This window comes from Pseudophryne corroboree, chromosome 9 (genome assembly GCF_028390025.1).
Source record: "Pseudophryne corroboree isolate aPseCor3 chromosome 9, aPseCor3.hap2, whole genome shotgun sequence".
Classification (NCBI taxonomy): domain Eukaryota; kingdom Metazoa; phylum Chordata; class Amphibia; order Anura; family Myobatrachidae; genus Pseudophryne; species Pseudophryne corroboree.
In genome coordinates, this window is record NC_086452.1 from 474681650 (window position 1) to 474700904 (window position 19255).

A 19255-nucleotide genomic window follows, 5' to 3' on the forward strand; every position below is an offset into this window, starting at 1 on the left:
TGACTGGCTCAGAGCATCTCCAAACAGCAGCTCTTGTGAGGTGTTCCCGGAATGCAGGAGTATTTACCAAATGTGGTCTAAGGTAGGACAACCGGTGACCGGGTAATGGACGCGGAATGCTTATTGGTGCACATGGGGAGTAGCCTGTCTGGTCCTATCTTACAGAAGAGCCGCTGTAGCACAACTTGCTGGAAAACCTAATGCTGGCTGTGATAGAGGTGTCAGAGTGCACAGCCCATCGCCGCACCAGGATGCACTATGGGAAGCCGGCAGAGGCAGTGTGGTGCCCTTGGCAATGTGCTCTACTGGGAAACCCTTTGTCCTGGCATTCATGTGGATGTTACTTTGACATGTACCCCCTACCTACCTATACATGGCTGCGGGGAGGGGGGGTTAGGGGAAGAGCAGGGTTCCTTTAGTGCGGAGCCATTGTTGGGATTTTAAACAGTAGGGGTAACAGGGTAGGTATTTAGACCACCGGCATCTTAACTGCGGGTCACCCTAACCCAACCCCCTAATATCTATAGCACCCTCTGAGGTCTTTTCCATCCAGTGATCACACCACTCCTGTACTCTCACTGGAAGACTTGCTGTAGATTCGGAGATCTGGTCAATGAGAAGCCAGGAGTCAGTTTCTACATTTTATTATTTAAAACTTTGTGAACAATTTCAGAGAAAAAACAACAAACTAATAAAAGACAGTGAGGAACAGAGTGGCTCTGGCAGCAGGAATAAGCAATGTACATCAGACGCCCCAAATCTAAGGGTGTGACTTGTCCTCATCCCTCTTTTCATTACATGAATGTCATGGGGGCAGCCATGTTGTGGGCAGAGCCCCCAGTGATGTCACTGGCTCTGCTCCATCCCGGAGCTGTACACAGAGTAACCGCTCCGCCCACAAGGTGGCTGTTTCTATCCTGTGAGGGGATGGGTGCAGCAGAAACCCGGTATGTGGTTCGTGTCACGTGGTCATATTTTGGTCCGTGTCTCTCTGGGAGAACCAATTTCATAAACTTATATATAACACCCCCCCCCCCTCAGGAAAAAATATTAAATAAAAATAAACAAACTCCATAACTTTTCCTTCCTCCCTCAGCCGTGGTACAAGCTTCCCTCTGCCCTACTTTGGAGTTTCTCATGGATAGGGATTAAGCGATAGCAAAGGTCGCACATCTTACTAACATGCAACGCAAGAGGAGTCGGGGACAGACGAGACTGGCGCACTGTAAAGCATGTAGCCTACTTCAGTGATCATCTTGGTAAAATGGCAACGGCCCTGGAATTGGGAGGAATTAGGGGATCCCAGGATATGGGGCTGAGAGGAAGGGAAGAAACCCAGGAAAATGGGGACAGGAGGAAGGCGAAGATCCTGGGAACAGGAGGAAGGCGAGGATCCCTGGAATGTGGGGGCCAGGAGGAAGGCGAGGATCCCTGGAATGTGGGGGCCAGGAGGAAGGCGAGGATCCCTGGAACGTGGGGGCTAGGAGGAAGGCGAAGATCCTGGGAACAGGAGGAAGGCAAGGATCCCGGGAACGTGGGGGCCAGGAGGAAGGCAAGGATCCCGGGAACGTGGGGGCCAGGAGGAAGGCAAGGATCCCGGGAACGTGGGGGCCAGGAGGAAGGCAAGGATCCCTGGAACGTGGGGGCCAGGAGGAAGGCGAGGATCCTGGTAACGTGGAGACAGAAGATAGATAAGGATCCCGGGGACGGGAAGAAAGAGAGGATCCCTGGAACATGGGGCCGGGAGGAAGGGGAGTATCTTGGGAACATGGGGCAGAGAGAAAGGAAAGAATCCCGGAAACATGGGGCAGGGAGGAAAGCGAGGATCCCGGGAACGTGGGGGCCAAGAGGAAGGCAAAGATCCTGGGAACAGGGGGAAGGCGAGGATCCCTGGAACATGGGGGGCCAGGAGGAAGGCGAGGATCCTGGTAATGTGGAGACATAAGAAAGGCAAGGATCCCGGGGAAGGGAGGAAAGAGAGGATCCCTGGAACATGGGGCAGGGAGAAAGGAAAGAATCCCGGAAACATGAGGCAGGGAGGAAAGCGAGGATCCCGGGAACGTGGGGGCCAGGAGGAAGGCGAGTATCCTGGAACATGAGGAAGGCGGGGATCCCGGGAACAAGGGGACGGGAGGAAGGCAAGGATCCCGGGAACAAAGGGACGGGAGGAAGGCAAGGAACCCGGGAACAAGGGGACGGGAGGAAGGCGAGGATCCCGGGAACATGGGGACGGGAGGAAGGCGAGGATCCCGGGAACAAGGGGACGGGAGGAAGGCGAGGATCCCGGGAACAAGGGGACGGGAGGAAGGCGAGGATCCCGGGAACAAGGGGACGGGAGGAAGGCGAGGATCCCGGGAACAAGGGGACGGGAGGAAGGCGAGGATCCCGGAAACATGGGGACGGGAGGAAGGCGAGGATCCCGGAAACATGGGGACGGGAGGAAGGCGAGGATCCCGGAAACATGGGGACGGGAGGAAGGCGAGGATCCCGGAAACATGGGGACGGGAGGAAGGCGAGGATCCCGGAAACATGGGGACGGGAGGAAGGCGAGGATCCCGGAAACATGGGGACGGGAGGAAGGCGAGGATCCCGGAAACATGGGGACGGGAGGAAGGCGAGGATCCCGGAAACATGGGGACAGGAGGAAGGCGAGGATCCCGGAAACATGGGGACGGGAGGAAGGCGAGGATCCCGGAAACGGGAGGAAGGCGAGGATCCCGGAAATATGGGGACGGGAGGAAGGCGAAGATCCCGGAAACATGGGGACGGGAGGAAGGCGAGGATCCCGGGAACATGGGGACGGGAGGAAGGCAAGGATCCCGGGAACATGGGGACGGGAGGAAGGCGAGGATCCCGGGAACATGGGGACGGGAGGAAGGCGAGGATCCCGGAAACATGGGGACGGGAGGAAGGCGAGGATCCCGGAAACATGGGGACGGGAGGAAGGCGAGGATCCCGGAAACATGGGGACGGGAGGAAGGCGAGGATCCTGGAAACATGGGGACGGGAGGAAGGCGAGGATCCCGGGAACATGGGGACGGGAGGAAGGTGAGGATCCCGGAAACATGGGGACGGGAGGAGGAAAGGATCATGTAAATATGGTTCCGGGAGACAGGAAGTGGGGAAAAGCTAAGGCTTCTGGGATCTTATGATGGAAATGCAGGGAGTTATTAGAAAGTGGCAGCTCTTATCATCCTGTTATGTCCTGAACTAAAGTTACATATTTAGTAAGATAACAATTACATATTAAAAAAAATAAACACACAGAATTGCTGAAGGCACAAAAGCTACTGGTACTTATCTCCTTAAATATCACCTACCTCCCCCTATCCGCTCCAGATCTCTAGTCTAGTCTCATTGCTACCCTTTCTCTTCCAGGAATGTGAGTGTTGCTGAAGGGTGAGGTGCAGTGTAAGCTGGACGAGGGTCACTCTGTATGGATGGCAGACATTGTGCTATATGAAAGGATTAATATACAGAGAGAAATGTTCTAGAAGCCATAATCTGGAAAGCCATAGCCCGGGGAACATGCAGGAGGTGTAACCCGTTCCCTTGGAAGCGACATGGGCCTGCAGCCTGTTTTGTGCTTATCCTTGCAATCAAGGAGTTAATAATTGCCTTATACTATTACATGCACAGATATGGCCTTGCCAATAAAAGATGAACAGTAAGAAAATGTCCGAGGCAATCCTGGAAAAAGAGGCATATCCAAACCCCGTGCCATTCCCCACCCGCAGCCCGGCCTCCTCCGGACACGGTGTATGTGTTCCCATTCTCCGGAAAGCCAGAGGGGAGCGTGCAACTCCTGGGTGTGAAAGCCGAGGGGTTAATAGGAGGATGCAGCAGACTGCAAAGCTCAGCCTTGTAAGGAGCACTGCCCTTCACAGCAGACTCCTTCCAGCAGAGGAAAGGTTAATTACAAAATGAGACACTCAGGATAAAAACTGTAAAATCCAGAGAGGGGCAAAGGGTCTCTGTTCCCCAATCTGTCGCCATTGCCGGAACCCCTGTGGAAGGGAGAGAAAAACAAGGTCAGTCCATGCGTCACACCTCACAGGACAGACTACTCTGCGTCACGTGTGGTTCTGGCTGTGCTAATGTCCTTTACATTGTATTCCACTAGCTGTGACTCTATTGGTCCAGTCTGTCACTAATACAGAGCGCGCAGCACCACCTACAGACTGATAACCAGTACTGCACCTACATGCTTACAGCTCAGGCTTTCCTCCTCTCCCGGAATGTCATGAAGACTCCCAGGAGAGCAGGGAACCCCCCAGATAGAGCCCGCCTCCCTAGTAAAGTGGGTGGGAGCTTGATGCTGCGATTGCTGCACACTGGGTTATCGCTGCTGCGAAGCTGGAATCCTGGGTGATACGCAGCAGGGGGTGTGGTTGTCATAGTGTGACCATTACCACCACGTAGTCCGTGGAGCCAGCTCACTGCGAGGAGGCTGGGAGACCATCCACACAGTACACAGAACAGGCAAGGTATGGCAGTAACAAAGGGCAGCCCGCTCCTCACCTCTGGGTTAGAACAGACCACAGTCCTTTAGGTTATTTTTGATGATAACGTCTGTGACTGCGTCAAACACAAACTGCACATTCTTTGTGTCGGTGGCGCAGGTGAAGTGCGTATAGATCTCCTTTGTGTCGCGCTTCTTGTTCAGGTCCTCAAATTTATTCTGGATGTAACTGGCTGCTTCATCGTACTGATTCGCACCTGATGGGACGACAGTAAACAAGGGGCAGAAATGAGCGAATGGGGAACAGAGAAAACATGAGCGATGGACACTAAACTTCGTCTATAAAGCTTCTCCCTTATTCTCTTTACTACTTTTGGTATCAAATGCAGCAACACAGCTATTAATCCATTTCTGTAGCTACAGCTGGACTTTAATCTTAGAGAAGTAATACTTTCCCCGCCGGGGGACCCCAAGCAGGGCCAAGCACTCCGCCGGGAGACCCAGGCACGCCAAACACTGCCGGGGACCCCAAGCAGGGCCAAACTCTCCGCCGGTGGACCCCAAGCAGGGCCAAACTCTCCGCCGGGGGACCCCAGGCAGGGCCAAACTCTCCGCCGGGGGACCCCAGGCAGGGCCAAACTCTCCGCCGGGGGACCCCAAGCAGTGCCAAATACTCCGCCGGGGGACCCCGAGCAGGGCCGCAATATAAAGCTTGCAGTATCTACATAATGAATGCCTTGCATTCTATGAAAGGTATGGAAGTGTTTACATAACTATCAATGGTTGCAGGAGCTCATTATATAATCAGACTACAATATACACAGATATAACAGAATGAAGAGGAGGTAAGGAGGCAGCTAATATCAGCATGTAATTTTTATTGGTCTGATGGAAAGCCTATATTTGCTGTGTTGTCACTGGATAGAATTTTGGGGGCGTTTGATCAGTGTGTGCCCATCGCTCACCCGTGTACTCCGGGAAACAGATGCTCAGTGGACTCTGAGTGATCTTCTCCTCAAACAGGTCCTTCTTATTCAGGAAAAGAATGATGGACGTCTCCGTGAACCATTTGTTGTTACAGATACTGTCAAACAGCTTCATGCTTTCATGCATCCGGTTCTAGGGGAGAGAGAGGCCGAGATGATGTCAGCACCGCCATGGGAGGTACAATCCAGCTGTACACAGCGCAGGACGTTCTCCCTTACAGGTCAGCTCATAACTTACACACGCTAACTGTCCGCATAGATTGTATTTCTTACTATTCCCCGTCCCAGTTACTGTATGGCCAGTCCTTACTATTCCCCGTCCCAGTTACTGTATGTCCAGTCCTTACTATTCCCCGTCCCAGTTACTGTATGGCCAGTCCTTACTATTCCCCGTCCCAGTTACTGCATGTCCAGTACTTACTATTCCCCGTCCCAGTTACTGTATGGCCAGTCCTTACTATTCCCCGTCCCAGTTACTGTATGGCCAGTCCTTACTATTCCCCGTCCCAGTTACTGTATGTCCAGTTCTTACTATTCCCTGTCCCAGTTACTGTATGTCCAGTTCTTACTATTCCCCGTCCCAGTTACTGTATGGCCAGTCCTTACTATTCCCCGTCCCAGTTACTGTATGGCCAGTCCTTACTATTCCCTGTCCCAGTTACTGTATGGCCAGTCCTTACTATTCCCTGTCCAAGTTACGGTATGGCCAGTCACTACTATTCCCCGTCCAAGTTACGGTATGGCCAGTCCTTACTATTCCCCGTCCCAGTTACTGTATGGCCAGTCCTTACTATTCCCCGTCCCAGTTACTGTATGTCCAGTCCTTACTATTCCCCGTCCCAGTTACTGTATGGCCAGTCCTTACTATTCCCTGTCCAAGTTACGGTATGGCCAGTCCTTACTATTCCCTGTCCAAGTTACGGTATGTCCAGTCCTTACTATTCCCCGTCCCAGTTACGGTATGTCCAGTCCTTACTATTCCCCGTCCCAGTTACTGTATGGCCAGTCCTTACTATTCCCCGTCCCAGTTACTGTATGTCCAGTCCTTACTATTCCCTGTCCCAGTTACTGTATGGCCAGTCCTTACTATTCCCTGTCCAAGTTACGGTATGGCCAGTCCTTACTATTCCCTGTCCAAGTTACGGTATGGCCAGTCCTTACTATTCCCCGTCCCAGTTACTGTATGGCCAGTCCTTACTATTCCCCGTCCCAGTTACTGTATGGCCAGTCCTTACTATTCCCCGTCCCAGTTACTGTATGGCCAGTCCTTACTATTCCCCGTCCCAGTTACTGTACGGCCAGTCCTTACTATTCCCTGTCCCAGTTACTGTATGGCCAGTCCTTACTATTCCCCGTCCCAGTTACGGTATGGCCAGTCCTTACTATTCCCCGTCCCAGTTACGGTATGGCCAGTCCTTACTATTCCCCGTCCCAGTTACGGTATGGCCAGTCCTTACTATTCCCCGTCCCAGTTACGGTATGGCCAGTCCTTACTATTCCCCGTCCCAGTTACTGTATGGCCAGTCCTTACTATTCCCCGTCCCAGTTACTGTATGGCCAGTCCTTACTATTCCCCGTCCCAGTTACTGTATGGCCAGTCCTTCCTATTCCCCGTCCCAGTTACTGTACGGCCAGTCCTTACTATTCCCGTCCCAGTTACTGTATGGCCAGTCCTTACTATTCCCCGTCCCAGTTACTGCATGGCCAGTCCTTACTATTCCCCGTCACGGTATGGCCAGTCCTTACTATTCCCTGTCTTATCAGCAGAACCCCCTGTTACGGCCAGTCCTTACTATTCCCCCTCCTGTCAGCAGAACCCCCTGTTACGGCCAGTCCTTACTATTCCCCCTCCTGTCAGCTGAATCCCCTGTTACGGCCAGTCCTTACTATTCCCCGTCCTGTCAGCTGAATCCCGTGTTACGGCCAGTCCTTACTATTCTCCGTCCTGTCAGCAGAACCCCCTGTTATGGCCAGTCCTTACTATTCCCTTTCCTGTCAGCTGAATCCCGTTACGGCCAGCCCTTACTATTTTCCGTCCTGTCAGTGGAATCCCCTGTTACGGCCAGTCCTTACTATTCCCCCTCCTGTCAGCGGAATCCCCTGTTACGGCCAGTCCTTACTATTCTCCGTCCTGTCAGCAGAACCCCCTGTTATGGCCAGTCCTTACTATTCCCTTTCCTGCCAGCAGGACCCCCTGAAATGACTAAACTTGAAAACTTAAAAAAAGTGAAGTAAATTTGATTTATTATTCTTGGTAGAGATCGGGACCTCTTTAATGTTATATTGGGGGGGTCAATATGAAAGGATAAATTTACTTCCAGCTTTAACAGATAGTGAAACCCATGTATCTATATAAATGCATCATCAGCTCGCTCAGCCAAGTCTAACGACGCTACATCAATGTTCCTGAATCACTGGCCTGTCTCACGCAGCTCCCCTGTGGCCAGTATTGGTATAATGGAGTCTTGTAGAGTTACCTCTATCCCATAGTCCTGGATTTGCCCCTAAAATGAGGAAGCTACCCTATGTACTGATGGCAAATGCTGTGTGCTGCGGCCTAGCGCAACTGTCCCTAGTAACGCCCTGCGGCTCTCCTGGCTGGGACTAGTACAGGTACTCTCAGTAGAAACCACTGCACCTAACATCTGAAGATGGAAGTTCATAGCAATGCTGGATGTATAGTGGGATAAAAGGTGCCGCCGAGCAAAGCCACACAAGCGTCTTCTCCCCATTACTCACCATCTCCTCATCTTCTGCCAGGACAAGGTCATAAGCGCTGAGCGCCACGCAGAAAATGATGGCTGTCACGCCCTCAAAGCAGTGAATCCACTTCTTCCGCTCAGATCGCTGCCCTCCAACATCAAACATCCTGCAGTGTTCAGAGATAGGAGATGGTCACACACAACAGGAACCTCAGGTTTCTCATCCAATATCACAGTAATAGGGCAGGTGATCTGTACTGGAGAGGGTGTAGCGCCACCATGTGGTGGCCCGCAGTTTTACGCCGCGCATCCCTTAAGGCTATTCTAACAAAGATGGGTTTATGTTCTAGATCCATATAGAAGCGAGATTGGTTGTGACTGGCTCTAATGCACATGACTAGGAAATGCCTGGACATGCATGAAATGTACAGATCTGTGGACAAGCAGGACTCCTGGGGGGGGAATACTGTAGCCTCTGATCATGAAAACCTGTCTATGGAAACGTTTCCCAATCTCTGCCATTACAGTCCAGGTTGTAAGGATATCCCTGCTTGAGTCCAGATGGTTAAATCAAATTGAGTGAGGTGCTAATTAAGTCACCTGTGATCTCCTTAAAACCTGGGCTGTAATGGAGGAGTCTGGGAAACATTGCCCTATGGATCTGAGTAATAAGGTGGTGAACAAGGCGGGGAGCGTTTATTTACCGGCAGATGTTTCTCTATGGTGCCCGTGTACGGTCTTGTAATAGTTTTATTTTTTTACAGGTTTCAGTGGGCACTGCCTGTTGTGGAACTTGTGGTTCTCCAAAAGCCAGCAAGCCCCGACAGCCATTTAAACTGGGTATGGCAGGGCTAGCTGGGACTTGTGATGCGCCAGTAACGCAGAATTTATTCTTCCTTTCTCCGACGTCCTAGTGGATGCTGGGAACTCCGTAAGGACCATGGGAATAGACGGGCTCCGCAGGAGACTGGGCACTCTAAAGTGCAGCCCTGGGCTGCAATTGAAGTACCTTTGGCATAAAAATACATATATACAGTCTAGCACTGTATATATGTAAAAACCCCCGCCATTATTTTACACTGAAAGCGGGACAGAAGCCCGCCACTGAGGGGGCAGGGCCTTCTTCCTCAGCACACCAGCGCCATTTTTTTCTTCACAGCTCCGCTGGAAGCAGCTCCCCAGGCTCTCCCCTGCAGTATCCAGGTACAAGACGGGTTAAAAAGAGAGGGGGGGCACAAATTTAGGCGCAAAGAATACAAAAAAGCAGCTATTGGGTATATCACTTATTAGCAGTGAAAATCCCTGTGTTATATAGCGCTGTGGTGTGGGCTGGCATACTCTCTCTCTGTCTCCCCAAAGGACTTTGTGGGGTCCTGTCCTCAGTCTGAGCATTCCCTGTGTGTGTGCGGTGAGTCGGTACGGCTGTGTCGACATGTTTGATGAGGAAGGTTACGTGGAGGCGGTGCAAGGGCAGATAAGTTTGGTATCGCCCCCGTCGGGGCCGACACCTGATTGGATGGATATGTGGAAGGTCTTAAATGACAATGTAAACTCCTTACATAAAAGGTTTGATGACGCTGCAGCCTTGGGACAGCCGGGGTCTCAGCCCGCGCCTGCCCAGGCGACTCAAACCGTCAGGGGCTCATAAACGCCCTCTATCTCAGATGGTTGACACAGATGTCGACACGGAGTCCGACTCCAGTGTCGACGATGATGAGGCACATTTACAGTCTAAAATGACCAAGGCCATCCGATACATGATTATTGCAATGAAAGATGTATTACACATTTCTGAGAGTAACCCAGTTAATACCAAGAGGGTTTATATGTTTGGGGAGAAAAAGCAGCCAGTGACTTTTCCCCCATCTGATGAATTAAATGAATTGTGTGAAGCGTGGAGTTCCCCTGATAAGAAATTAGTGATTTCTAAGAGGTTACTGATGGCGTACCCTTTCCCGCCAACGGACAGGTTACGTTGGGAAACATCCCCTAGGGTGGACAAGGCGCTGACACGCTTTTCTAAAAAGGTGGCCCTGCCGTCTCAGGATACGGCCGCCCTAAAGGAGCCTGCGGATAGAAAGCAGGAAGCTATCCTGAAGTCAGTGTATACACACTCTGGTACTCTACTGAGACCTGCTATTGCTTCAGCCTGGATGTGTAGTGCTGTAGCAGCGTGGACAGATACTCTGTTAGACGACATAGATTCCCTCGACAGAGATACTGTTTTGCTAACCCTGGGCCATATCAAAGACGTCGTCTTATATATGCGAGATGCTCAGAGGGACATTTGCCTGCTGGGCTCTAGAATTAATGCTATGTCCATTTCTGCCAGGAGGGTCTTATGGACTCGGCAATGGACAGGAGATGCTGATTCTAAAAAACACATGGAGGTTTTGCCTGATAAGGGTGAGGAATTGTTTGGGGACGGTCTGTCGGACCTCGTGTCTACAGCGACAGCTGAAAAGTCCACTTTCTTGCCTCAGGTTTCCTCACAGCCTAAGAAAGCACCGTATTATCAAATGCAGTCCTTTCGTTCCCAAAAAGGCAAGCGGGTCAGAGGCGCATCCTTTCTTGCCAGAGGCAGGGGTAGAGGTAAGAAGCTGCACCATGCAGCCAGTTCCCAGGAACAAAAGTCCTCCCCTGCTTCCACTAAGTCCACCGCATGACGTTGGGGCTCCACAGGCGGAGCCAGGTGCGGTGGGGGAGCGTCTCCGAAACTTCAGCAGCCAGTGGGTTCGCTCACAGGTGGATCTCTGGGCTATACAAATTGTATCTCAGGGATACAAGCTGGAGTTCGAAGCGACTCCCCCTCGCCGTTACCTCAAATCAGCCTTGCCAGCTTCCCCCATGGAAAGGGAGGTAGTGCTGGCGGCAATTCACAAGCTGTACCTCCAGCAAGTGATTGTCAGGGTCCCCCTCCTTCAACAGGGAAGGGGTTACTATTCCACAATGTTTGTGGTACCGAAACCGGACGGTTCGGTGAGACCCATTCTGAATTTAAAGTCCTTGAACACTTATATAAAGAAATTCAAGTTCAAAATGGAATCGCTCAGAGCGGTTATTGCAAGCCTGGAAGAGGGGGATTTTATGGTGTCGCTGGACATCAAAGATGCTTACTTGCATGTCCCCATTTACCCACCTCACCAGGAGTACCTCAGATTTGTGGTACAGGACTGTCATTACCAGTTCCAGACGTTGCCGTTTGGCCTGTCCACGGCACAGAGAATATTTACCAAGGTAATGGCCGAAATGATGATACTCCTTCGGCAGAAGGGAGTTATAATTATCCCGTACTTGGACGATCTCCTCATAAAGGAGAGGTCCAGGGAGCAGTTGTTGATCAGCATAGCACTCTCTCAGGAAGTGTTGCAACAGCACGGCTGGATTCTGAATATCCCAAAGTCGCAGCTGATTCCTGCGACGCGTCTGCTTTTCCTGGGCATGATTCTGGACACAGAAGAAGGTGTTTCTCCCGGTGGAGAAGGCCCAGGAATTAGCATCTCTGGTCAGGGACCTCCTGAAACCGAAACAGGTATCGGTGCATCACTGCACGCGAGTCCTGGGAAAGATGGTGGCTTCCTACGAAGCCATTCCCTTCGGCAGGTTCCATGCGAGGATCTTTCAATGGGATCTGTTGGACAAGTGGTCCGGATCGCATCTTCAGATGCATCGGCTGATCACCCTGTCCCCAAGGGCCAGGGTGTCTCTTCTGTGGTGGCTGCAGAGTGCTCACCTTCTCGAGGGCCGCAGGTTCGGCATACAGGACTGGGTCCTGGTGACCACGGATGCAAGCCTCAGAGGATGGGGGGCAGTCACTCAGGGAAGAAACTTCCAAGGGCTGTGGTCAAGTCTGGAGACTTCTCTACACATAAATATACTTGAATTAAGGGCCATTTACAACGCCCTGAGTCAAGCAGAGCCCCTGCTTCGAAACCGGCCGGTGCTGATTCAGTCAGACAACATCACTGCGGTCGCCCATGTAAACCGCCAGGGCGGCACAAGAAGCAGGATGGCAATGGCGGAAGCCACAAGGATTCTTCGATGTGCGGAGAATCACGTGCAAGCACTGTCAGCAGTGTTCATTCCGGGAGTGGACAACTGGGAAGCAGACTTCCTCAGCAGACACGACCTCCACCCGGGAGAGTGGGGACTTCATCAAGAAGTCTTCCAACTGATTGCAAACCGATGGGAACTGCCACAGGTGGACATGATGGCGTCCCGCCTCAACAAAAAGCTAAAAAGATATTGCGCCAGGTCAAGGGACCCTCAGGCGATAGCTGTGGACGCCCTAGTGACACCGTGGGTGTACCAGTCGGTATATGTGTTTCCTCCTCTTCCTCTCATATTAAAAGTACTGAGAATAGTAAGAAAGAGAGGAATAAGAACAATACTCATTGTTCCGGACTGGCCCAGAAGGACTTGGTACCCGGAACTGCAAGAAATGCGCACAGAGGACCCATGGCCTCTGCCTCTCAGACAGGACCTGCTGCAACAAGGGCCCTGTCTGTTCCAAGACTTACCGTGGCTGCGTTTGACGGCATGGCGGTTGAACGCCGGATCCTAGCGGAAAATAGGATTTTGGTACTTACCAGATAAATCCTTTTCTTAGAATCCATAGGGGGCACTGGAGTACTCTTGGGATATGGACGGTTCCACTGGAACTAGGCACTGAACAGTTAAACTTTGACTATATCTCCCCTCCATATCCCAGAGTACCTCAGTGTTTTTTTACTGAGCCGAACTGGAGCTATAGAGGTTGACAATGGAGACATACATATAACAAAAAAAAAAAATGGACAACAATAAAGTTGACACAAACAAAAAATGACAACTAACAGTTGACACCAACCCGACAGAATTTCTAATTTGAAACAGTCGGTAAGAGTGTGTTACCATAATATTCCCTGCACTTAGCACAACCAGGTAACAACTGCTCTGGGTGGGCGTCCAGTGCCCCCTATGGATTCAAAGAAAAGGATTTATCTGGTAAGTACCAAAATCCTATTTTCTTTTTCATCCACTAGGGGTCACTGGAGTACTCTTGGGACGTACCAAAGTTTCCCCCGTGGCCGGGAGAGCTATTTGGCACCTGTAACACTAGGCGGCCAAAGCTAGATGCTGATGCCGCAAACGTATCAAACTTATAAAAGCGCACAAACGTGTGCACGGACGACCATGTAGCCGCCCGGCAAAGCTGTGTCGTAGAAACTCCCCGACCAGCTGCCCATGAAGTTCCCACAGAATGTGTGGAATGAGCTGTTACCGAAGTAGGCGGCTGTAACCTAGCCTGAAGAGAAGCCTGACGTATGGTCAGTTTTATCCATCTGGATAAGGTCTGCTTAGAGGCTGGCCAACCCCTCTTGGCAGCATCATAGAGAACAACGTATCCGTCTTACGAACCGTGGACGTTCGAGACACAAACGCGTAAAGCGCGTACCACATCCAGAGTTTCAGAATGTCCTGATAACACAGGAACTACTATTGGTTGGTTGATGTGAAAAGATGACACTACCTTTGGTAAGAAAGCGGAATTCGTCCGAATTTCCGCTCTGTCATCATGAAACACCAAATATGGCGGCTTGCATGACAAGGCACCCAAATCTGAAACCCGCTTTGCCGAAGCCAAGGCTAGAAGAAAAATTGTTTTCCAAGTGAGAAATTTAATATCCACTTGTTGTAAGGGTTCAAAATGAAAAGACTGTAAGAAATCTAAAACCAGATTCAAGTCCCATGGCGCTGTAGGTGGAATGAATGGAGGCTGTACTCTGAGGACACCCTGCATAAAGGTGTGTACTGATGGCAAAAGAGCCAATCGTCTTTGAAAGTAAATTGACAAAGCAGATATCTGCACTTTTAGTGTGGATAGACTTAGACCTCCATCTAACCCCATCTGTAGAAATAACAAAAGACGGGATAACTTGAAAGAAGATGTCGGAAATTTGCGAGCTTCACACCAACCTATATAGGCACGCCAAATTCTGTAATAATGAGCTGCCGTAACCGGCTTTCTAGCTCGTAACATGGTTGGAATGACTCTGGAATGCCCTCTCTTCTTAAGAGGGCGGTCTCAACAGCCACCCCGTCAAACGCAGCCGTGCTAAATCGGGGTAAAGAAACGGACCCTGTTGTAACAGGTCCAGACGTAGTGGGAGCAGCCAAGGATCGTCTGCGAGTAATCCGCGAAGATCCGAGAACCAAGCTCTCCGTGGCCAATGAGGCGCCACTAGTATGACTGTGACGAACTCTCTTTTGATCCGTTTTAGCAATAGCGGGAGCAGCGGAAACGGTGGAAACAGATACACTAGACTGTATGGCCACCGGACTGTGAGAGCATCCACCGCCACTGCCTCTGGATCTCTCGTTCTGGATACATACTGGGGCATTTGATGATTGTGGCGAGATGCCATCAAGTCCACCTGCGGGTAACCCCACCTCTGGACCAGCATGAGAAATACTTCTGGATTTAATGCCCATTCTCCTGGATGAAAATCCCGACGACTGAGATAATCTGCCTCCCAGTTGTCCACTCCTGAAATGAACACCACCGACAATATGACCTGGTGGTATTCTGCCCAATTGAGGATTCGAGCTACTTCCCGCATTGCCATTCGGCTTCTTGTTCCGCCTTGTTTGTTGATGTATGCGACCGCCGTTGCATTGTCTGATTGCACCTGAACCGCCTGCAGGATGTGCACTACCTGTCGCAATGCATTGTAAATTGCCCGGAGTTCCAGGACATTTATGGACAGCAATCTTTCGTGATCCGCCCAGAGACCCTGGAGCTGATGATTCTGAACTACAGCTCCCCAACCTCTGAGACTTGCGTCTGCCGTGAGAATTATCCAATTCCAGGTGCCGCACTGTTTCCCTGCGGTTAGATTCTGTACCCTGAGTCACCAGAGTAGAGACACTCTGGTCCTTGGAGACAACCTTACCCTGTGGTGAATCTGTAAGTGTGAGCCCGACCACTGGGCGAGCACATCCAGTTGAAAAGGACGTGAGTGAAATCTCCCGAACTGAAGTGCTTTGAAAGCCGCCACCATTGTGCCTAAGAGGCGAATGCACAAATGAACCGAGACTGTGCGTGGCTTGAGCACTAATTGTACCAGATGACGAATGACCCGTACCTTCTGTTCGGGTAGGTAAATCCTTTGGTCTACCGTATCGAGAATCATACCTAGGAATTGAAGTCGTTGGGACGGAACTAGATGTGACTTCTTGAAGTTGACAATACAATGTTCTGGTTCACCACGGTTGTATGTCAGTAATGCCTGTTGAAGGAGTATTTGTTGAGACGGAGCTTTGATGAGCAGATCGTCCAAGTATGGAACTATTATCACTCCTAGAGATCTGAGATGAGCTATCAACACAGACATCACCTTGGTGAATACCCGAGGTGCTGACGAGAGGCCAAACGGTAGAGCCTGAAACTGATAATGGTTCTGTCGTATTGCAAACCGCAAAAACCTTTGATGAGGAGGCCAAATCGGAATGTGTAAGTACGCATCCTTGAGATCCTGCGCAATCATAAACTCCTGTGGCTCTAGACCTGCAATTACTGATCGTAGAGATTCCATCTTGAATCTGTAGTAAGTGACGTACTGGTTGAGGCCCTTTAAGTTCAATATTGGCCTGACCGAGCCATCCGGCTTCGGTATTACAAACAGACTGGAATAATAACCCTGACGCTGTTGGTGCACAGGGACCGGAACCAAAACTGCTGCGTCCAGCAAAGACTGAATGGCAGTCTGCAGAATCGCCCTCTTGTCGTCCGACCGAGGCAGTCCTGTCCTGAAAAACCGCATTGGCAGGAGACAGTCGAACTCTATTTTGTAACCTGTTAAAACTAGATTGCGGATCCATCCATCTGTGGACGTCTGAAGCCACGCCAACTGGAATGACTGAAGACGTGCTCCTACAATAGGAGATCCGAGATGGGCTGGGAGCCCGTCATGCCACTGGCTTACCGGTGACTTTAGTATCCTGACGAGTGGTATTGGCTCGTTGGAAACTACGTCCCCGACCTCGTCTACCTGGTGTGGCCGTTCCCCTGCCACGCCCACGAAAGGACTGAGGTGTAAAAGATTTGAACGCCGGTCCAGAATATCTTTTTCTAGGCACTGTTGGAGGAAATGGTAAGAAAACCGACTTTCCTCCCGTGGCCTCAGAAATCCATTTGTCCAATTCAGGACCGAATAACCTCTCGCCCTCATAAGGTAATGCTTCTATTCCTTTTTTGACCTCTGCCTCAGCTCGCCAAGAGCGTAGCCAGAGCGCACGTCGTGCTGTGACTAGTGATGATGAAAGGCGAGAAGTAAGCTGACAGACGTCAGTAGAAGCTGTACATAAATAGTCAGCCGCTTCCCAGATTTGATCAGCGAGAAGTATAAGATGATCATCAGTTAAGGCAGATCTGAGTTCTGTTATCCATACCATTAGTGCTTTAGTTACCCAAATGCCACTCAACCCAGGTCTAAGCAGCACTCCTGCCGCTGTATATGTGGACTTCAGCATAACCTCTATTTTACGGTCCGAAGGGTCCTTGAGTGTAGTTGCAGCTGGTACTGGTATGGTTAATTTCTTTGTAAGTTTAGACACAGATGAATCCACCAACGGCGGATTCTCCCATGTAGCTGTCATAGACTCTGGAAACGGATAGCTAGACCTAACTCTGTGAGGTACAGAAAACCATTTATCCGGATTCTTCCTTGTTTCTAGTAACATTTTATTAAGAGATTCTGACACAGGAAAACAAACTGGAGTTCTTTGTCGTTTAGTAAAAACGACCTCATCATTTGTCAGGGGCTCCTCAGTTTCTGTAAAATTCAGAGACTGACGCACTGCTCTGATGATATAATACCTGGCCTGTCAAAATTGTCACCCTCTGACTGCTGGTCTACATCGCCCTCCTCACCCATATCTTGTAAAGTGAGGTCTGGCGAAGAATCATCAGACATTAACATAGCAGCCGGTAGCTTATAGGAAAAATGAAACTTATCCCCTTTAGTCAAAGAAGATCTGGACCTTTGGTAAGGCTGAGACCCCTCAGGAAGTTCTAGCGGTCTCACCCTAGATTCAGATCTTGCCGCCTCTCGCTCCTGCCGAGAGGCGGCCAACTCTGATTGCAATCCAGCTAAAACATCTGCTAATATAGCCCATGGCGGGTCCGGGGTTGAAATGGGATTTGAAACCGGAGCAGGAATTGTATTTGTTTCAGAATTTACAACACATACTTTACATGTGGTAAATCCATCAGGTAATACACCTTTACAGACATTGCAGTAAACCTGCTTCTTGGACTTTGCTGGTGTCTTACTCATTATGCAAAAAAAAAATAAAAAAAAATACAAAGACAAAGAACCTGTGCGACTCAGTAAATAGCACTAAGGTGTCTCTATATCTCTGGCCAAATGTGCCAGTAATATGTCTGATCCCAAAATCCCCCTAACACCCCAGCGCCTTCAATGGTGGAGAGATGTATACAGGAAATTCTGAAAAGAAACAGGAAAAACAGGAAGCATGGTTTATATATGTCCCCATGCTCACAGAATATCACAAAGTGCAAACTTTAATCTATGTAGCAGATTGTACTTAAATGCATATATGCCATTCCTGTTACTTATCTATACAGCGCTGCTGGCTCTGTGTTAGGTCATACAAACTTTCAAAGAAGTGTGCCTTCCCCTCTCCCCCGTGCTCCGTGTACCGCTCTGTACACGGAGACCGGCCTTGTGCGCCCTCCGGAAGTGCATCGGAGCAGACGATATGCCACGTGGAGCGGCTTCCAAAGACCAGCGTGGCTCAGCGCAGCGGAAGAGACATTAACACAGCGGCGCTGGAAGCGGCGGCGCGGCACAAATACACACACAGTAATCCCACACAGCGGGGCGGCAGCATGAGCTGACCGCCCCAAACAACATACCTGGACCCTGTGGCGAGGGCAATGACGGGGCTTCTCTGTAAGCACTGTCAGCCTTTTACTGCAGGTGTCCTGCTCGTGGAAGTGAGGGAGCTCTTTTAGAGAGGTCCGACACCCACAGCTGCAACAGCAGCTCTCACTATCCCAAACCCTCGCCTTCTTGGAAGGGGGAAAGGGATGTTTTCCAAAAAAAAAAATAATCAAAGAAAAAATCAATAATTGTGGATCCACTTCCACAAGCCTAGTTGCTCTGTGAGCACCGAAAAAACACTGAGGCACTCTGGGATATGGAAGGGAGATATAGTCAAAGTTTAACTGTTCAGTGCCTAGTTCCAGTGGAACCGTCCATATCCCAAGAGTACTCCAGTGACCCCTAGTGGATGAAAAAGAAAAAGGCATTCCGGATGAAGTTATTCCTACGCTGATAAAGGCTAGGAAAGACGTGACAGCAAAGCATTATCACCGTATCTGGCGAAAATATGTTGCTTGGTGTGAGGCCAGGAAGGCCCCTACAGAGGAATTCCAACTGGGTCGTTTCCTGCACTTCCTACAGTCAGGGGTGACTATGGGCCTAAAATTGGGGTCCATAAAGGTCCCGATTTCGGCCCTATCCATTTTCTTTCAAAAAGAACTGGCTTCACTGCCTGAGGTTCAGACATTTGTTAAGGGAGTGCTGCATATTCAGCCCCCTTTTGTGCCACCAGTGGCACCCTGGGATCTTAACGTTGTGTTGGATTTCCTGAAATCCCACTGGTTTGAGCCACTTAAGACCGTGGACCTGAAGTATCTCATGTGGAAAGTGGTCATGCTGTTGGCCTTAGCATCGGCTAGGCGTGTGTCGGAATTGGCGGCTTTGTCATGTAAAAGCCCATATCTGATCTTCCATATGGACAGGGCAGAATTGAGGACTCGTCCCCAATTTCTCCCAAAGGTGGTGTCCTCGTTTCATTTGAACCAACCTATTGTGGTGCCTGCGGCTACTCGGGACTTGGAGGACTCCAAGTTGCTGGACGTAGTCAGGGCTTTGAAAATATATGTTTCCAGAACGGCTGGAGTCAGGAAGACTGACTCGCTGTTTATCTTGTATGCATCCAACAAGCTGGGTGCTCCTGCTTCAAAGCAAACTATTGCCCGCTGGATCTGTAGCACGATTCAGCAGGCTCATTCTGCGGCTGGATTGCCGCAT

General features: G+C 50.4%; 1 protein-coding gene across 1 annotated transcript in view; it reads right to left on the reverse strand.

The window, feature by feature from the left end:
* Positions 1-628: 628 nt before the first annotated feature.
* Positions 629-19255, reverse strand: part of GNAI2 (G protein subunit alpha i2) — a 143392-nt gene continuing 124765 nt past the window's right edge. The window contains exons 6-9 of the mRNA XM_063941404.1: positions 8188-8317; positions 5428-5581; positions 4522-4719; positions 629-4007 (exon numbers count right to left, since the gene is read on the reverse strand). Coding sequence (XP_063797474.1) covers positions 4529-4719; positions 5428-5581; positions 8188-8317 — 475 coding nt within the window. The 3' untranslated portion in view covers positions 629-4007; positions 4522-4528. The remainder of the gene's footprint in view (positions 4008-4521; positions 4720-5427; positions 5582-8187; positions 8318-19255) is intronic.